This window comes from Penicillium samsonianum (assembly GCF_028829775.1).
Source record: "Penicillium samsonianum strain IBT 33392 chromosome Unknown utg000001l_segment0_segment0, whole genome shotgun sequence".
Taxonomy (NCBI): Eukaryota; Fungi; Ascomycota; class Eurotiomycetes; order Eurotiales; family Aspergillaceae; genus Penicillium; species Penicillium samsonianum.
In genome coordinates this window covers 1,070,700-1,086,470 of record NW_026643259.1, presented here as the reverse complement: position 1 = coordinate 1,086,470, position 15,771 = coordinate 1,070,700, and the positions used below count along the sequence as shown (strand labels likewise).

General features: G+C 46.2%; 3 protein-coding genes across 3 annotated transcripts; 2 read left to right on the top strand and 1 right to left on the bottom strand.

Moving 5' to 3' along the window:
* Positions 1-226: 226 nt before the first annotated feature.
* N7471_000421 (WSC domain-containing protein) lies at positions 227-1,197 on the top strand (the record flags this gene model as incomplete). The annotated part of the gene is made up of 3 exons (XM_057273142.1): positions 227-557; positions 622-1,118; positions 1,177-1,197. 3 exons carry the CDS (start codon positions 227-229, stop codon positions 1,195-1,197), a joined length of 849 nt encoding a protein of 282 aa, XP_057141321.1.
* A 1,278-nt stretch (positions 1,198-2,475) lies between these two features.
* On the bottom strand, positions 2,476-3,403 carry N7471_000420 (uncharacterized protein; the record flags this gene model as incomplete). The annotated part of the gene is made up of 3 exons (XM_057273141.1): positions 2,476-2,784; positions 2,847-3,086; positions 3,161-3,403. The coding sequence occupies 3 exons, from the start codon at positions 3,401-3,403 to the stop codon at positions 2,476-2,478; spliced, it is 792 nt and encodes a 263-aa protein (XP_057141320.1).
* Positions 3,404-12,624: 9,221 nt separating this feature from the next.
* N7471_000419 (uncharacterized protein) lies at positions 12,625-13,829 on the top strand (the record flags this gene model as incomplete). The annotated part of the gene is made up of 4 exons (XM_057273140.1): positions 12,625-12,885; positions 12,943-13,076; positions 13,131-13,665; positions 13,719-13,829. The coding sequence occupies 4 exons, from the start codon at positions 12,625-12,627 to the stop codon at positions 13,827-13,829; spliced, it is 1,041 nt and encodes a 346-aa protein (XP_057141319.1).
* Positions 13,830-15,771: the final 1,942 nt, after the last annotated feature.

Here is a 15,771-nt window from a genome sequence, read left to right as displayed (position 1 = left end):
AAACCGAATTCCTCGTTAGATACGCCCTGAGTATCTGAATAATTCAATACCAACGTGGTGGACAGTTTGAGAACAAACGACGTCTACCTGCATACATTCAAACAGAAGTTCTTGAGGGTTACGCAGGCCGTCCCCAGTCCTTCGTCAATCACCCCTGCGACTGTGTCCAGCGGTGTTTGCTTTCCACGCTGATTTCCACCCAACTTCCCTACTCTCCCAATACATCATGCTTTTCAACACTCAAGGCGCCCTTGTGGTGTCCAGTGTGCTAATGGCAGCCACCTCGGCAGTTGCAGAAGACTTCAAGGTACTTCCTCGCGGCTCACCATTAGGGACCCTCCAGGGTTGCTACTCCAGCATTCCTGGATACGGAAAGTCAACGACCTGGACGTACCAGAGTTCCGGATGGTGCCTGGACCACTGTTCCAAAGACTACGCGGCATTTGCTTTGACAGGAGGCTCTGACTGTGTGTGCGGTAACACGCTACCACCATCCAGCGCCAAGGTTTCAAACGACAAATGCAGCAAGTCATGCAGTGGCTGGCCCGATGATATGTGTATGTCTATACCCCCCATCCATCGGTTTTAGAGAATTGACTGGCTAACGATAATCTCGAATAGGTGGTGGTTCCGGCTACTACTCTGTCTATACCACAAATCTGCAAGACAATGTTCCCACGTACTCCGACTCCGAGACCACCACAACCAAGAGCAGTAGCGACAGCAAAACTACGACGCAAACCGACGGCTCTGCCTCCACTTCTTCCACTACTGTGGGTGAAACGACAGAGACGGCGACATCTCAGGCCAGCGCGAGCAGCGTCCCTGAAGAAGATATCGCGGAAAAGTCCTCGAAGAGCAAGAACACTGCCGCAATTGCGGCCGGAGTCGTGGTCGGAGTGGTCGGATTCGCTTCTCTCTGCGGTGCTGGCTTCTTCTGGTGGCGATCCAAGAAGAACAAGGCCGGTGCTGCTGGTGGGGCCACTGGCGGCTATGGCCGTGACTCTGGCCCGCCCTCGATGTCCGATTCTCGGTTCGATGGCGACTACATGGCTCAGCGCCGCCAAAGCAATGGCAGCATCGATGATGACCATGACTTCTCTCGCCGGATCTTGCAGGTAAACATGCGCGACACCCGATAACAACCTGATGTTTCCAAGCTGACTTATGATGCAGGTGACGAACCCCGATCGCTAAACCAATACCCATTTTTCGAACCATTCATGCTCCCTCTCGTTCTTCTCTCCACTTGGTATTAGCGAAACCCCACCTCATTTCAGCCTCCATCGAACTACTTTATGAGAGCTTCCCTATCCTGTTGTCATTACTTTTCACCTGGGTTATTCAGCGGATTTATGATATCCAAACGGCATATGGCTTGACCTCGGTGTCCCTAGCTGGTGCCCTGCTGTCTCTCTCCGTCTCTTGAGTTGCTTTTTACCAACCTGCTCCGTGACAACATCTCAGACAGCGTTACCCTGCTTCTCAACCAGCACCTCTTAGGGTCTACGACCACCGGCCTTCTCTGCTGAAGACCCGATCATTGTATCTTGTTCAATTATAGTGAAGTCTCGGTGGATATAGAGACGTTGTGTTCGAAAAGGCGTTTCTTTCTATTTCGGCTCCCTCAATGCTCGATATTTTCCTTTTTATGAGCAAATCATTCCTTTTATGTGATTCTTTTTTTTACTTTTTTTTCCTTTGTGGTCTCTTTTCCTGTTTCCAGTCAGATCTTTGCCTATCGGTCCCATAATGAGCTTCTCGCGTTCTGCAATTCGCTCTGGTTTGGTCTGACCCAGGGATGGGTGATTGTAAATAGGCGAGATCAATCAGCTGTACTTAATGTGAGAATGGATATGCACATCAGTCTGTGGTCATGCCCCTGTCCTGTAAACCATTCCCCTGTAAACTAAACCAATCGTGGTTTTGTTGGTCAAAGCTAGATCTGCTAGTAGTTCATATGTATATCTTGGATATCTCTGGCGTCTCTGGGTGCTTTAATGTCCATTCAACCAGGAAACTTGCATTGATCGTCTTTTTCAACAGTCTCAAATAGTTCATTTCCTATAGGCCTGCTGATACTAGTTCATAAATCAATATGACCCAGTCAAGGTCAACTATATATTGATTGACATGACCACCTCGGGAGAGGTCTATTGCAGTCAACCTTGGAATAAGTCACGCGCATCACTTTTATACTTGTGTTTTCATATAAACAAAGAGGAAATGAATAACGCTGGAGGAGGCATTACAAGGTACAAGAAACGGAGGCAATAGCTCCAAACCAGTTGATTCAGTATGAGAGCTCAAATGCAAACCAGATTCCCCATAATCCATGTCTCACCACACATAAAATGGAGAAACGTTGCAAACAACTAGATGGAAAGCATAAAGGGACACAACGAATCGCAAAGGTCACCTGAAAAGAAAAAAAGAAAATGCGAAGAAAGCTAGAAGACAACACTATACCTGTACTTAGAGTACAGGAATAGTCAAGGGGAATGTCACCAACATAGTGTTATACCAGGTGACGATGTTGGGGTCGCTGTGATCGAATTCATCTCGAATCAACTCTTCGATGGTATGCTTGAACCTGAGAACGATGTGGTACCAAGCCAGACCAAAGTCAGCATGGGGGCTCAGACGAAGGTGTTGTCGAGAACTGTGTTCGAACTGGACGCGCTTCGGGTGGGGAGTACCATCGCTACGGGGGTTAAGCGGAGGTGGAAGTTCCAAGAATTGACGCTCAGAAAGACAATGCTCAATGTAGGAGGCGTTTTCTGGCTAAGCCGCTTGAAATGTCAGTGAACTGTGTACGAAAAGAACAAGGAATGGGATAGACTCACAGCACTTGGACCACGCTTGCGCACTAAGTTCTGAGCCGCCCCGTGGGATTTGATCAGACAATCAAGACCGGAGCAGAGATCTCGCACAGCCTTTGCAACGGCCCGAACAACCTCCATATCATGAACCAGCCCAGCATCGTCTGTTTCTCCGATTCCAGATCCCTCGTTGATCCAGAACTCCCGTACCCACTCGAGCAATGCGTGCAGCTCGAAACCGTGGCCCCGGATACCTTCGTAGATCTTCGAAAGAGAATTAGAAATGGGTACAATACACAACGGAATGACACTGAAATCCGAGGAATGAGTATACTCACAAGTTCACATTTGTCGCTGGCACGGAAGCATCGTTGACAACGCTTGGAAGTGACGGTATTGCGAATGCAGTTCACCTTGAAGGGCCTAACCCACTCAGTCTCGTCCCACTCACGCACCGCTACTCTGAAGCAGTGGATGCACCAGCCCGTCTCGATCGGAACAGGGTATTGGAGAAGTTCCGGGCGAACATCCAGACTCGTCGCAAGCGCCTCAGCCGTCTCGGGAGTAAGTATCGGAGGCATATTGTAGTAGAGAAGAAAAGGGTTCAATGGGAAAGTGATATCGAAGCACAATGCAAATGATGTGGGATGAAGAGAAAACAAGAGGAGAATGAAAGAATAAGAGACTGAGAAAGAATAAGAAGCACAATGCAAATGATGAGGGATGAAGAGGAAACAAGAGGTAGATGGAAGAATAAGAACCTCAGTCTCGACGAGGCAAACAAATACTGGAAGGCGTGTCAATCAAAAAACATATCAGATGAGTCTGAGATTGATATTCGTCTGATATTGTCTGGGAAGGAGCAAACAACGCTCCTTCCAAACCCATCCATGGCTGCAAAATGAGGCTATTCACAACCCTTGACCATCGCTCTTGGCCTAGAAATGATTGAGCAAAGCATCAAACAATCCAGTTCGGTCTCCGGCCTTGGACCAAACTAGTTTTGTACCTAGACGGGTGCAAACCGTATAGAGGACTTTTCCATGCATGTCTAGGGACTAGTTGATTCCAAGGTTGCCTGCTATTGGGGCTAGTCAGCTGGCGTCATGACTTATATGGCCTTTTTTCGAGGTCTGTATATACGTACCTCTTTCTTAATGCATGCGAATCGATATATAGTTGACCTTGACCTGGTTATATTGATTTAAGAACCAGTATCACTACTATAGGAAATGAACTATGTGAGACAGTTGGAAAAGATGACCAATGCAAGTTTCCTAATTGAATAGACATAAGAATGATTGGCCGTACATAGTCTTTTTGGTAGTCTTTTGGTAGTCTTTAGGTAGTCCTTTTTTTGGGACAAGGGGACAACCACCAACTACCCTTCGCTGATGCCTAGCATTCTATCCCCTCATTTTTCATGACATCAAAAAAGAGATACACTCAGACCTCAAAAAAGCCACATGGATCATGACTGCCAGCTGGCTAGTCCCAACAGTAGCCAACTAACTAGTCCATAACCGCACGGTCTCTCCTCCCCGACCCCCCGAACCGCCGACCGGGGGCCGGACATGACATACTACTCGCTGAGATCGACGGCCCAAGTAGATCAACGACAGACCCAACAGCGGCTAGGCGGACTTGAACCGGACTTCGACCGGATTTAACAGCCACATGGCTCCAAGGGGCACTAATCTAGTGACGATCTAGACCTGCGAGAGAGAAAAGAGATTGAAGGATGCTAGCCATGCTAGTTTAGTTGGTAGTCTGTTACAGCTGATAAATCAGGTGTGTTGCTGAAATAACCCTTGTCCGAAGGAAGGATGGAGTAATTCCTGCTGGGGCTGGAGATTACCCGCTAAGAGATATTAGGCGGAGACTAACCTTAATAGAGCAGGGAGATTGCTCGGGCAAGCTGTTTTGGATCTACTTGACTCGCATCAAAGTCTAAGAGTGCCACTACTCTTTGCCAAGTACTCTCCTACTCCCTGCTCCGTACTTACTCCGTACATGGTCCCGTATTTCTTCTCAAGACCCACGTCGTCAAATATAAAGAAAGTCTCGGAGATTCCGGCGTAAATTGCCGATATTCCCGGAAATAATATGGACTCGAACAGACGCCGATCAATAGACAATACAAATCTACTCCATACATGGTACATAGTATATTGCATCTCAAAAAGGTCTAGAGTGCAAGGATAACACACTAACCATTCCTATTTCCAGCCCCCCCCCCCCAGTCGGACAATTATTACACGATCATCCTCACGCTGCAGAACAACGAGCCAATGGAAATTGCAGCAGAACCAACAGCGTCAACAAGCATGACCAGGCAGATGCGCCCAGAACACCGGTTGTACATGATGTCATGCGCGTGGTGATCGTCTATCATTGAGTCGTTGGTTATGCCCCCCTACACTCGAATGCATCTAGGCAGGGTAATTCTACCGCGATTGGTTTAAAGCTGTTGTTGGTTGTTTGTTGCGGAATAGCAATTCCTCCCCGGATGGGGGATCCTGCCGTTGACTATGTGCAAAAAGACAGTGTAATGTTCCTTAATTAGCTTTGTAAGGTAGTACCTTTGAAGTCATGCTAGTTAGTAGCTAGTCTACTTTGTATGCTGGAAAGACTCAAAGGGCATAGCTGGATTGAGCTTAGTGTGATGCTCTCTAAACAGCAACCTACCTATGGAGTAACCAGGCTAAATAGTTAGTGACTTCAAACTGGGGAGCACTCTGTGACACCGACACCCGTTGAGTGATCTGCAAAGGCCCACAGTTTTGGCCATGTGGTCTCGATGGCACGGAGCAGAGCGAAGGAATTAGCTCCGTCGCACATCGGAAGATACCACTCTCCGTATGGGCAGAGCGTATATCTCCATATGTCTCCGAAAAAGAAACCCTGTACTATAAGGAAATGACAAAAAAGGGGTAATCGGAGGAATCGGCGAACCATGATCTGTGTATAATATACGTTGTAGATCTAGTTTGCCCCATACTGGGAGACTGCAATGTCTGGAGTAAATAAAGTAAATTAATGCTTGCCGAGGTCATTTACACCCCTTTGTTGTGCAGGTCGGCTACTTATTCTGGCTTAGAGTTATATTTTCTATCTAGTAATTACTGAGAAATAAAAGTATTTGGTCGAAATAATTTTTTAAAAAAACATCCCTCCTCCCTGCAAAACCCGAGCCCCAATACTGTCGGGTTTTGGGGGTTTTGGGACGAACCACCCACAACCTACTCCGTACATATGCACTACTAAAATACAAACCTTGGAATGTGCCTGGTAATATTCTGCGTTAATTCTTCGCGTGCTCTAAATATGTAGGATAGCTCTAGGGTACTGATTTGCGATAATTTAACCCTATGCGTCGAAATGTAGCCGATCGGGAGAATTTCGTCCAAGTAAAATGCACTACAACTGTTGTACATATGTAGACTAATAATATCGAGTATAATGGTTATAAATAAGTACAAAAGAGACTAAAGCCACCAAAACCATCCCGGATCAGCACGAGCACTTTCCTGATCCCAACGACTGGCAGCTTTGTCCGCGGACACGGACATGGTAACAGACGAAACCAACAAAGTCGCTTATTCCTGTTTGAGTTAACAATCAATGCTTTCGTACAGAGTACATTTACCTGAAAATGGCTAGTGGCACTCCCAGCTGCATGCATATCCTGCAGTAGTGCCTGCATGGTTACGTGCCCTAAATTAGCTCTCATTTGTTTCCCTTTTTAGTGTAATGTAGCCACATGGGCTACAGGGATAATAATCATTGATGCACGCCCAATGCAAGCCCGCTGGAAATCGAGAAATTAAAGAGGTGGATTTAAAATTAATGTCATTGTCCTTGTTGGACTCGGCCGTAGACTCGGGTACTGGGTACAAAACACTACAAAGTACTGTGCATATTCATAATTTCCCGAGAGATTCGACTTCCATGTATTTTGTAGGTATGCAGGGGGATCATGAATTATCATGAATCATGATAGTGGTGTCATGACAACATATTGAATATTAGAACGGAAAAAAAAGCAATGATCATTACTAGATATAGACATCGATGCTCAGGCACTCGAAATCTGCCTTGCAAAAGGTGGCCACATGGCATGGCCTGATCGACGTGGCTATCTGAAACGTGACCTAAATGGCCCAGGAGCTGCAGGGGGTTTTACGCTTTTACGCCATTGGCGTATCGTTGCAAAAGGCGTAAACGTGGGAAAAAGTATGGAGACTTTGCTTACATCGAAGATTTTCTTTGCTTACATCGAATATTTTCTTGTAAAAGGAGAAAATCTGCGATTATTCATTTATTAATCCAACTTCGGGAAACCGTTGCTCCACTTTTGTAGAGTTCAGACCTCGACTCTCTTGTTTTTTTTTTTTGTTTTTTAATATGTGAAAGGTTTACTACGATCGGAGCCCGTGTGGGGAAATACCCCAGGAACAGGAAGCATGGGTAGATTCCCTGATGACGATGTATATAGAATGTCATTATACCCTGGTAGATGATATAGCACTAGGTAGGTATGGTAGATCTCGGGACATGGATAAAGGGATTGTCGCGTGCAAATGACGATTGTGCAGGTGACGAGTCGTTTTCTCGTCATATATTCGTTTAATCTCTCGAATGATCCCTGCAAGGGTGCTGTATTCGGTATGGTTTGCTTTAGTCAATGCAGGCAGGTGAACCCGCTTGGAAGACAAATGCCTCAGCTACTAACGATCAGTGACGATGCCCAGGTGGACCGAAAAGACCTTGATAGATAGCGACGATCTGCTCGACAGGACTGGACCATGAGTGCAGATCGATCACACTTTTCGACGCTCTAGACTATGCCTGGCGAGAGATCAGGTAGGTTGTACATTAATATATACATGTTGTGGTACATCGAGCCACACAGACGCCCGAGGACCCGTTGCATCCGAGAGACAAGAATCGAGGCGTTGACGATTGTGGATCTACTGACAACGTGCCAGATATGAGGGCCCTGGGGAAATAAGAAGATGAGCTGATTTGACTAAAACAACCTTGGAAGAACGTAAACAAGATCAAGGTCATCTTGTCACCTGGCCCTCCCGGGGAGGAATAACGGGGATAATCGCATAACCGAGTGCCCAGGTGGGTCTGAACTAACCCGATTTGTATAATGTACACCAGCGCTTACAATCCATTTCTGGCATTTTAGGCCATTTTCCACGTGGGCATAATTAATTTCGACTTTTGATTTAGACCGTAACGGTTTGGGATTTGCAAAATCATTCGGGATGTGCCAAGTAAGGGGTAAACCTACTACACCGTCTAAGAGAAAAGCTATAGTCCTCGGGTATAACCGATTTCTCCTTTCTTTTCGGCTAATGCCAGCGAAAAAGCTCCCAGGTTGTAACTCCGTAGTTCAACCGAGACATCGGTAATAGCCGCAATTCCCGGCTATTGGCCCCGGAGCAGGGGTATGCTGACTACTTTGAGTATGTGTAGCGAACCCGACTTTTAGGGCCACTTTCTCGCTTTAGTAACAATTGCGCGATATTTATTAACCAAAGTTAGAGAGTTGTTCTAGGGAGTGCCCAGACCTACATAGAGCGGGTTATCTCGTTCGACCAAGCGAATCAGAAATAATGGCACTTCCACCAATCAGACCAGATGCCACTGGATCTGAGGTGAGATTCACCTTACATGGAATAACCCATGATGCCTATGATACATGGCACACCCTTATTATATCATTGTTACAACATATATTTGCAGAATCAGGCAACCCATATTCACAACGCCATCAGCCTTATCCGTAACTTTGCCACTTTCTCCTTCAATGCTTAACCTTCCTGAAAATCGTGAGATCCACCATTACCGGAGATTAAAAAGGGGGTTCATCGATTAACCTGGGGGCGGACGAGAGAGACCCGGAATGGCCACCTTTCGACGAAAGTGAACCTGATTGGAATCAAAGAGCCTCTAAAGCTTGAGGGGGCCTGGTGGGGACAAGAAAAAGGGTGCATATACGTTGTTATATATGTTGTACGTATTCCGGATCCGAAATGGGTCCATATTTTCTTTACTTTTTTTTTTTAATTTTTTTTCCAGATCGAAGTCATCCAAATGTGTAAATCTAACTTTTTCAAGGGATGTACTCTAAACAACTCGGGTCAACTCTGGGGTGCGCCCATGTCGATCCCGTTTGGGAATCGCGTAAATGCTTTAAGGATCAGGAACATGGATGGGGTCACGTTGGCGATAGCTCTGATTTGATGTAATTTAATTCGAATTATGCCATGGTAGGAATTGCTACTCCATACCCGCAGATTAGTTTCGGGTGAATTTTGTCGATCAGGAACGAATTAGGGAGGGAGCGTATATGTACGGAGTACTCCATATAGAGTGGTACAACAAAAACAGTTGTCTGTGCCTCTATCTTGGACGAGGCGGAAGTTCAATAATTTGATATATTTGCTGGTAGTATAGACGATATATCCAAGATAAAATTTATAAAATTGATAAAACTACGAATTTTTGTCTTGTGTATAGCATGTGATAAATGAACAGAATGATCATGGCCAAATAACATATTAAAAATTTATAAGAATACAAAAGTAGACTAGCGTGCACGGCCTGGTATGTATGCATGTCCACCCGTGTTGTAAGCATCTAAAAAAAGAACCAACATTAAATCGAGCTCTCTGACTCGCTCGTTCTATACTGACGATCAGGTCTTGTACTCCGTACAAAGTATGTTGTATGCCCCTTCTTCGTGTTCTTCATGCCACCCGTGGCTATTGTAGGCGCAAGGCTTATTCGGAGTAATCTTCATCTTAAAAAAGAAAAAAAAGTGTTAATAGAGTTGATAGACTTTTTATAGATTTCGAGAGATATCCCCAAGACTGGCAGCTCGGTCTGCAAGACACTATCAATGCAGCATCATCCCACCTGGGTGTACTCAACATTACATATCCAAATCCCTCAAACTCGGCTATCGGCATCATCTAAATGGCAATTGGCTGACGATCCCAACAGCACTACGAAATAATAAGCGCTGTTTAAAAAAATAGAGATGAGTTGGCGACATCATCGCCCCTTCATCCGTAAGATTTGAAGCAGTCTCCATGATCCACACACGCTAAGAAGCGAAAGGAGACTAACAACCACCAGCCATGTGGGAAATTGCAAGCACAGGGGGAAATACCGCGAACCTGATCCCGGGCATTGAATTCCCTCGCAAGAGACCACGATTGGCCCACAATTGTACACTTCCATGTTAGTATTGTGTCCCTCTACACCCGAAGCGGCTTAGATCAAGATTATGCACAACAGGACTATCTATGATAGCAAATGGCGATCGATTCCAATCCTAGTCCAAGTAAGCGAAAAGGAAAAAAAAAAAAAAACAAATAAAAGCTTTAATTACATTGTCGATACTCCGTACAAACCCCAGGCTAAGCCCGCTCTTTGACCCTAGCCGCAGCAGCCGATCAAACATAGATGATACTTCTTCTGGCAAGTATAAACAAGGAAGAGCGGATGTATCATGTCTGTCTAAACTTGGAACCTGGGAAACAGGCTGTGGTAGTTCCCGCACGCTGCATATGTGACTCTTTCTGTTTCCGGTTTCCCATCTATATCCAAATACAAAGTACGTTTCAAGACCCTTGCAAAAACGCCTTGCAGTCCAGATCAAGATTCTCATCGGGGATCCTCCTAATCTGCAACATACATTGTAGACGGTGGACCGTGCAAGAGCCGATTCCACACACTCCCCACAGCCACCTACCTAGTGCCCGTATTTTGTCTGGCATTTGCGCAAGTAAAACGGTCGCGATAGTGACGGGCGTCAGCACGGGACATATTTTAGTCTTGAATAATCCTTCGAGGTCCCCTGCATAATGTGCACTCCCGCTTGTTATTTTAGTCTATTGTTCCTTGTTCCTTTTGGGGATGTGCATTGCAGAAAGAAGGATTGTTTCCAGAAATTTAGGGAAAGCAGGGATGGTGCACATAGCGTGTTTTAGTGATGCAGTAGTACGATGTATATTAGGACCTTGCTATAGATAGTGTATTAATGCAGTGATATGTGTTCCACTGGTCTGGGATTCGGCTCCTGATGCTTGCTCTGCCACGAGGGTGACAGGGGAGCTATTCTCCGGTTATGCAATGTCGCATGGGGCGGGGTGCAGGGCAACTTACCTTGGTAATCACCAGGTGCTGGGGCCCCCGGGACAAGAATGTGTATGGGGATTCATATACCTTTATGTAAATCAATAGTTGTATGGACAATATAGTAGGATATAGTAGGAAATATAGTAACCGTCACACCAAATGGATTCCCCCGGACGAACTCAGACGTTTTGAGATTCGGAGCCGGGAGTTTGGGGTATCCGTCCTCCAAGAGACAAGGATCGGCGCACTGAAACAAAAGCGTAAACTTTGGAAAACGACAAAACGCCAAGACCCGCCAGCCAAGGGCCCCGGGGCCCCCCACTAGGCTGACTTTCTTTGCTTTCTTTGATTTTTGATTTTTGATTTTTGAATTTGTTGATTTCTGCCCTTTCTCTTTTTTGGTTTAGTGGACTCGGGCAAGTTCGGTTTAACCGACTTCAAGTTTGGTTGAGGCTTTGGTCGGATCCAAGGATCCACCGGATCTCCCGTTCTTCCTGAGATCCTATCCAACATATCCAACATTCCCAACGTGAGCTTTTTGCTATATATATTCAAAGCAACAAAGAAAATAGAGACTATCGAAAATTCCCATCTTCTATATTTGGATTGTATTCCTAATCCAGAAACTCCCCCGCCAGTCAGTAGTCGGTACCCATGCAGCCCTGTAGCGAGCCTCTTACATACTACATTCGGAATAGCGCTTCCCATTCTGGACCTGCGAGTTGCCTAAACCAGCGCCCGCCCCACTGATATTTACCTTAGTATTCTGATGGGGGCAAACCCGTTGCATTCCGTGGGAGCTTGGACTCGCAGCCCTCGATGTGAAAGCGGCTCCACGTCCACGCGGGATTTGGAATATCGGAGCCATTTTGGCGGCTTCATTTTCCTTTCCATGGAGGTTTTTTTTTTTTAATTAAAAAAAAGGTTGGGGCATGATTTGGAATCGATTTAATGTTTCTCTTATGGAGTAACTAAAGCACTGTATACTTACATAACTAGGGTAATAGACACTAAATAATTCATAGTAAACGCCCATTCCACCGACGACGGTAGCGAAATTACGCTATCTCGAACCAACACAGCGGGATATTCCGCCCAATTTCTTGTTATAGACCACTTAAGGGCGTACTGGAAAGTGCGCCTCAGCCGCACTCATGTTGGCTCTAACTAATGCAATGCCCCTGTCGTATAAATTTAGTACGGCTTATGCTCTGATCATCCCGCAGAGCGATCATCGCTCCACGCCCGTGCTGTTTTTCCCTGGATCTAATCTCAGTTAGCCTCAGTTAGCCTTATGTTGGATTTATTTTTGTTGGAATTATTATTAGCATGAATATTTTGAGGATTAATCCATTATTATTATTTATGTATTATTCATTTTATTTTATTTTATTTATTTTAGCACATATTAATTTCCTCCCAATTTACTCAAAGTTTATTAATTCTCGTAGATCTGTAGAACAGAGCATATCGTTCCCTCTATATCAGTCCACCCTCCTCTCTTCTTCATCTCTTCTCTTCTTTCAGGATTCTGTGCAGCTTACATATTCACAATTCAAAGCCTCATATCTATATCTTATATCATTCCATTCCTCCCCCATACTTATTTACTCTTTCCCCTCCATTCTCTTTACACACCATGACCCGGGGATCCACAGGGCACATCAGTCCAAACCATATCGTCTCTGTCTTGAACTCGCCTTCTGTATCCTCCTCCTCTTCTTCACCTGAACCTCAACTTGCTTCCAACTCCAACATGATGGGCCGGAAGAACAACATGCGTCCAAACTCTCCAACAGATGCCACTATGCCCGTCACCTATACACCAACCACCCATCGCATTAGCAAGGCCAAGAAGGGGAAGCGTGTACACGCCTGCCAATACCCATCATGCGGAAAGGTCGGCGCAATCATCTACACCTATCGGACCAATCAAACTGAACTGACTCCATTGCAGGTCTTCACCAGGGCTGAGCACCGAAGACGCCATGAGTTGAACCACAACCCCGAGGCATCGTACCGCTGCACAACACAAGGATGCAAGAAGGCATTCCACCGCGCTGACCTACTTGCGCGCCACATGGAGAGACAGTGAGAACTACGGGAAGCTTTTGGGGATATGGCGCATACTAACAATAATGGCAGCGAACTTGAATCGCAAACAGAGCAGTCCTCATGGGCATCCAACACGCCAAAACCCATCTTAACCGAGTCCCCTGTTCCGCGCTGTATGTCAATGGAGCACGGAATGACATTGACTGCAACCTCCCATTCACACTCCATGTCTATCGGCTCACTCGTGGCTCCTGGGATTCACCCAGGCCTGGCAAACAACGACTGCTCATTAATGTGGAGCGGCGTCGACTTGCCCCTACAGCCCCGCCCGGCCTTCCACAGTCAGCTCCCCGAGTCCGTCGACGACAGCCCGTTCTATTCTTCCCCCGCAGAGACCTGCCCCTCGCCTCTGTCGGATGCGACTTTCTCTCTTCCTCCCCAATCTAATTCCTCCATCTCTTCCGCGTCTGTGTCTGTCATCGACCAGTATCAAAAGCATATCCTGAAGGGCGATGTCACTTCGTCCCCGCTTCAGATGCACACTCCCCTCCGCTGGGATACTGATGCTGGCATGCCTCCGTCGCATCTAGTTCCCATGTCCATGGGGGAGAATATGATCCAGCCAGTGAGTTTTCCTTGCCATTATTCAGTATGACCATTTGACTAATATATCACCAGCCCGTTCAGTGCCACTACCCCTCTCCTTCATGGTCCAGTGCAGACTGCCTTCCATACGACGACCAGGTCCACTCCATGCACCAGTTCCAGCCCGTGAGCTGGGCCATGTGAAAATATCATCGAAGCTCTTTGATCAAATCATATTGATCATAAACGGCTAAATCTCATGACTATACGACCACCCGGGAATTTCCCTCCATATGAAACCAGCGCGGACGATCCAACAGCCCTGGAAAACCTTGGACTCCAGGGCAAAGAAAACAGATGTGGGTCCAAGGGACGGGAACTCCGAGGGCCACTGGTGTGCCTTAGAGGGCGGTCTCGACTCCGTACGGAGTACGGAGTACAAATGGCTCAATCGTCATTAGCAGGGCTCTCCACCCGTCTCCATTCTTGCCCGGAGTGTGACCGCCTGGACTCCGGATCCACCGGTCACAGCCGCTCCCAGCACGCGCGCCCACAATTATTCCAAATAGAGGCCAAAGAAGATAACTAATCTCCCGATATCGGTTGGTTGATTCTTTAGTCTTGTGTCCCAGATACGAACTGGGAGGTATATTTGATGTTTTCTTTTTCTTTGTTTGACGTGTTTCTTTATGTGTGATTTTTCGACGACACGATCATGATTGTTTTTTTTTTTTTTTTTCTCTTCGCCATTCTCGTCTACTATACCATTTATACCCCTGCAGGCCATTCAAATGTACCGCGAATTTCGTTTTAGGATGATCCCACCATACCCCGGCATTTTATAAATGTATAGCTTCAAATTCGATGAAATGATAAACCAGAATCCTCCGAACTCCCTATATAACGTTCAACGTTATTAAATCAACAGCCGTGGCTCGGTTGGCCGTCATACCCGTGGACCCAAGCGAGATAAGCGATCTCCGATCTGAGCGGAAATGGGTTCCCTAGAAAATGCCCGGTGACCTCGGGATAAACTTTTGCTTATGAAAGCGAAACAAAGCGACCTCTCGACACCTGGGCAACCTTGGAAAGAAAACAATAATTGAGACTTTGTAGGTACAGTCTTATACCTAAAACCATCCCCCAAGGCATTAGTCGCGAGAACTGGATATCAAATCTCTGTTCCAACCTTGCAAGGTCCAGGTCCCACAGCTTATAATTCCATAGGAAATGTCCACCCAAACTCTCACTCTCGGCCGTATCTCCGACGCCCTACTTTGTACACTCTATCTAACCATTGGCCAAGACTCGACCAACTCCACTTTATATTCCCAGACACCCCGAAAAAAAACCATTTACCTAATTAACGCTGGAGATGGAGTCAACGCGGTACCCAGGCTATTCTCAATGTGGTATACGGACCTTCTCTTCTCCACCTTGTATTCCCGCTAGACTGGTTCCGGGTCTTGGAGAATTGGCCGTTCCCGTTTGGATTTGGAATATTTGCAGTGGATTCTGGTACGGTCGTTTTTATTTCCCGTGGAGAGTTTGGGGCTTTCTGGGATTCGATCTGGATTTGGTCTTTGGGACTATGTAGTCAGTATGGAGTATGAACTAGTTTAGTTCGAGATGGGGGTTTTGAGGGTGGTATTCTTTGATTTACGATCATACATATATTATATTATGTCACGATGCTTTTCTTGTCCCATGAATATGAATGTGAATATGTATACTTATTGTTTTTTTCTCCTCTACAGAGTATTCTCTACAAAGAGCTGTCGCGGACTCGACTGTGGGGCACAGTTAGTCTGGCGTGTCGATCAGGGGTTCTCGTTGAAGTCACGCGGCTTTTCGAGGCCTTGGCTTCCAATCATTTAGACCACCTGCCTGCTTGAGTGATGATGTGCATTTGCGTTTTGTTTCGGCGATCCTTGATTGGATTCGGTGCATTGTGCATGTTGTTGTTATGGAGTGCAGAGTGTGAGTACGGAGCGGTGTTGTGGTGGGTGCTGTATACTGACACAGTTGTGTAGGTGATTTGTACCTATCACCTCCAGGGTTTTCCCTATATCCTTATATCGATGCATCTCTCGCCGCGCTTTCCTAGGGTGTATGTGTAGGTGCCGGACACTCATATGATAGAAAA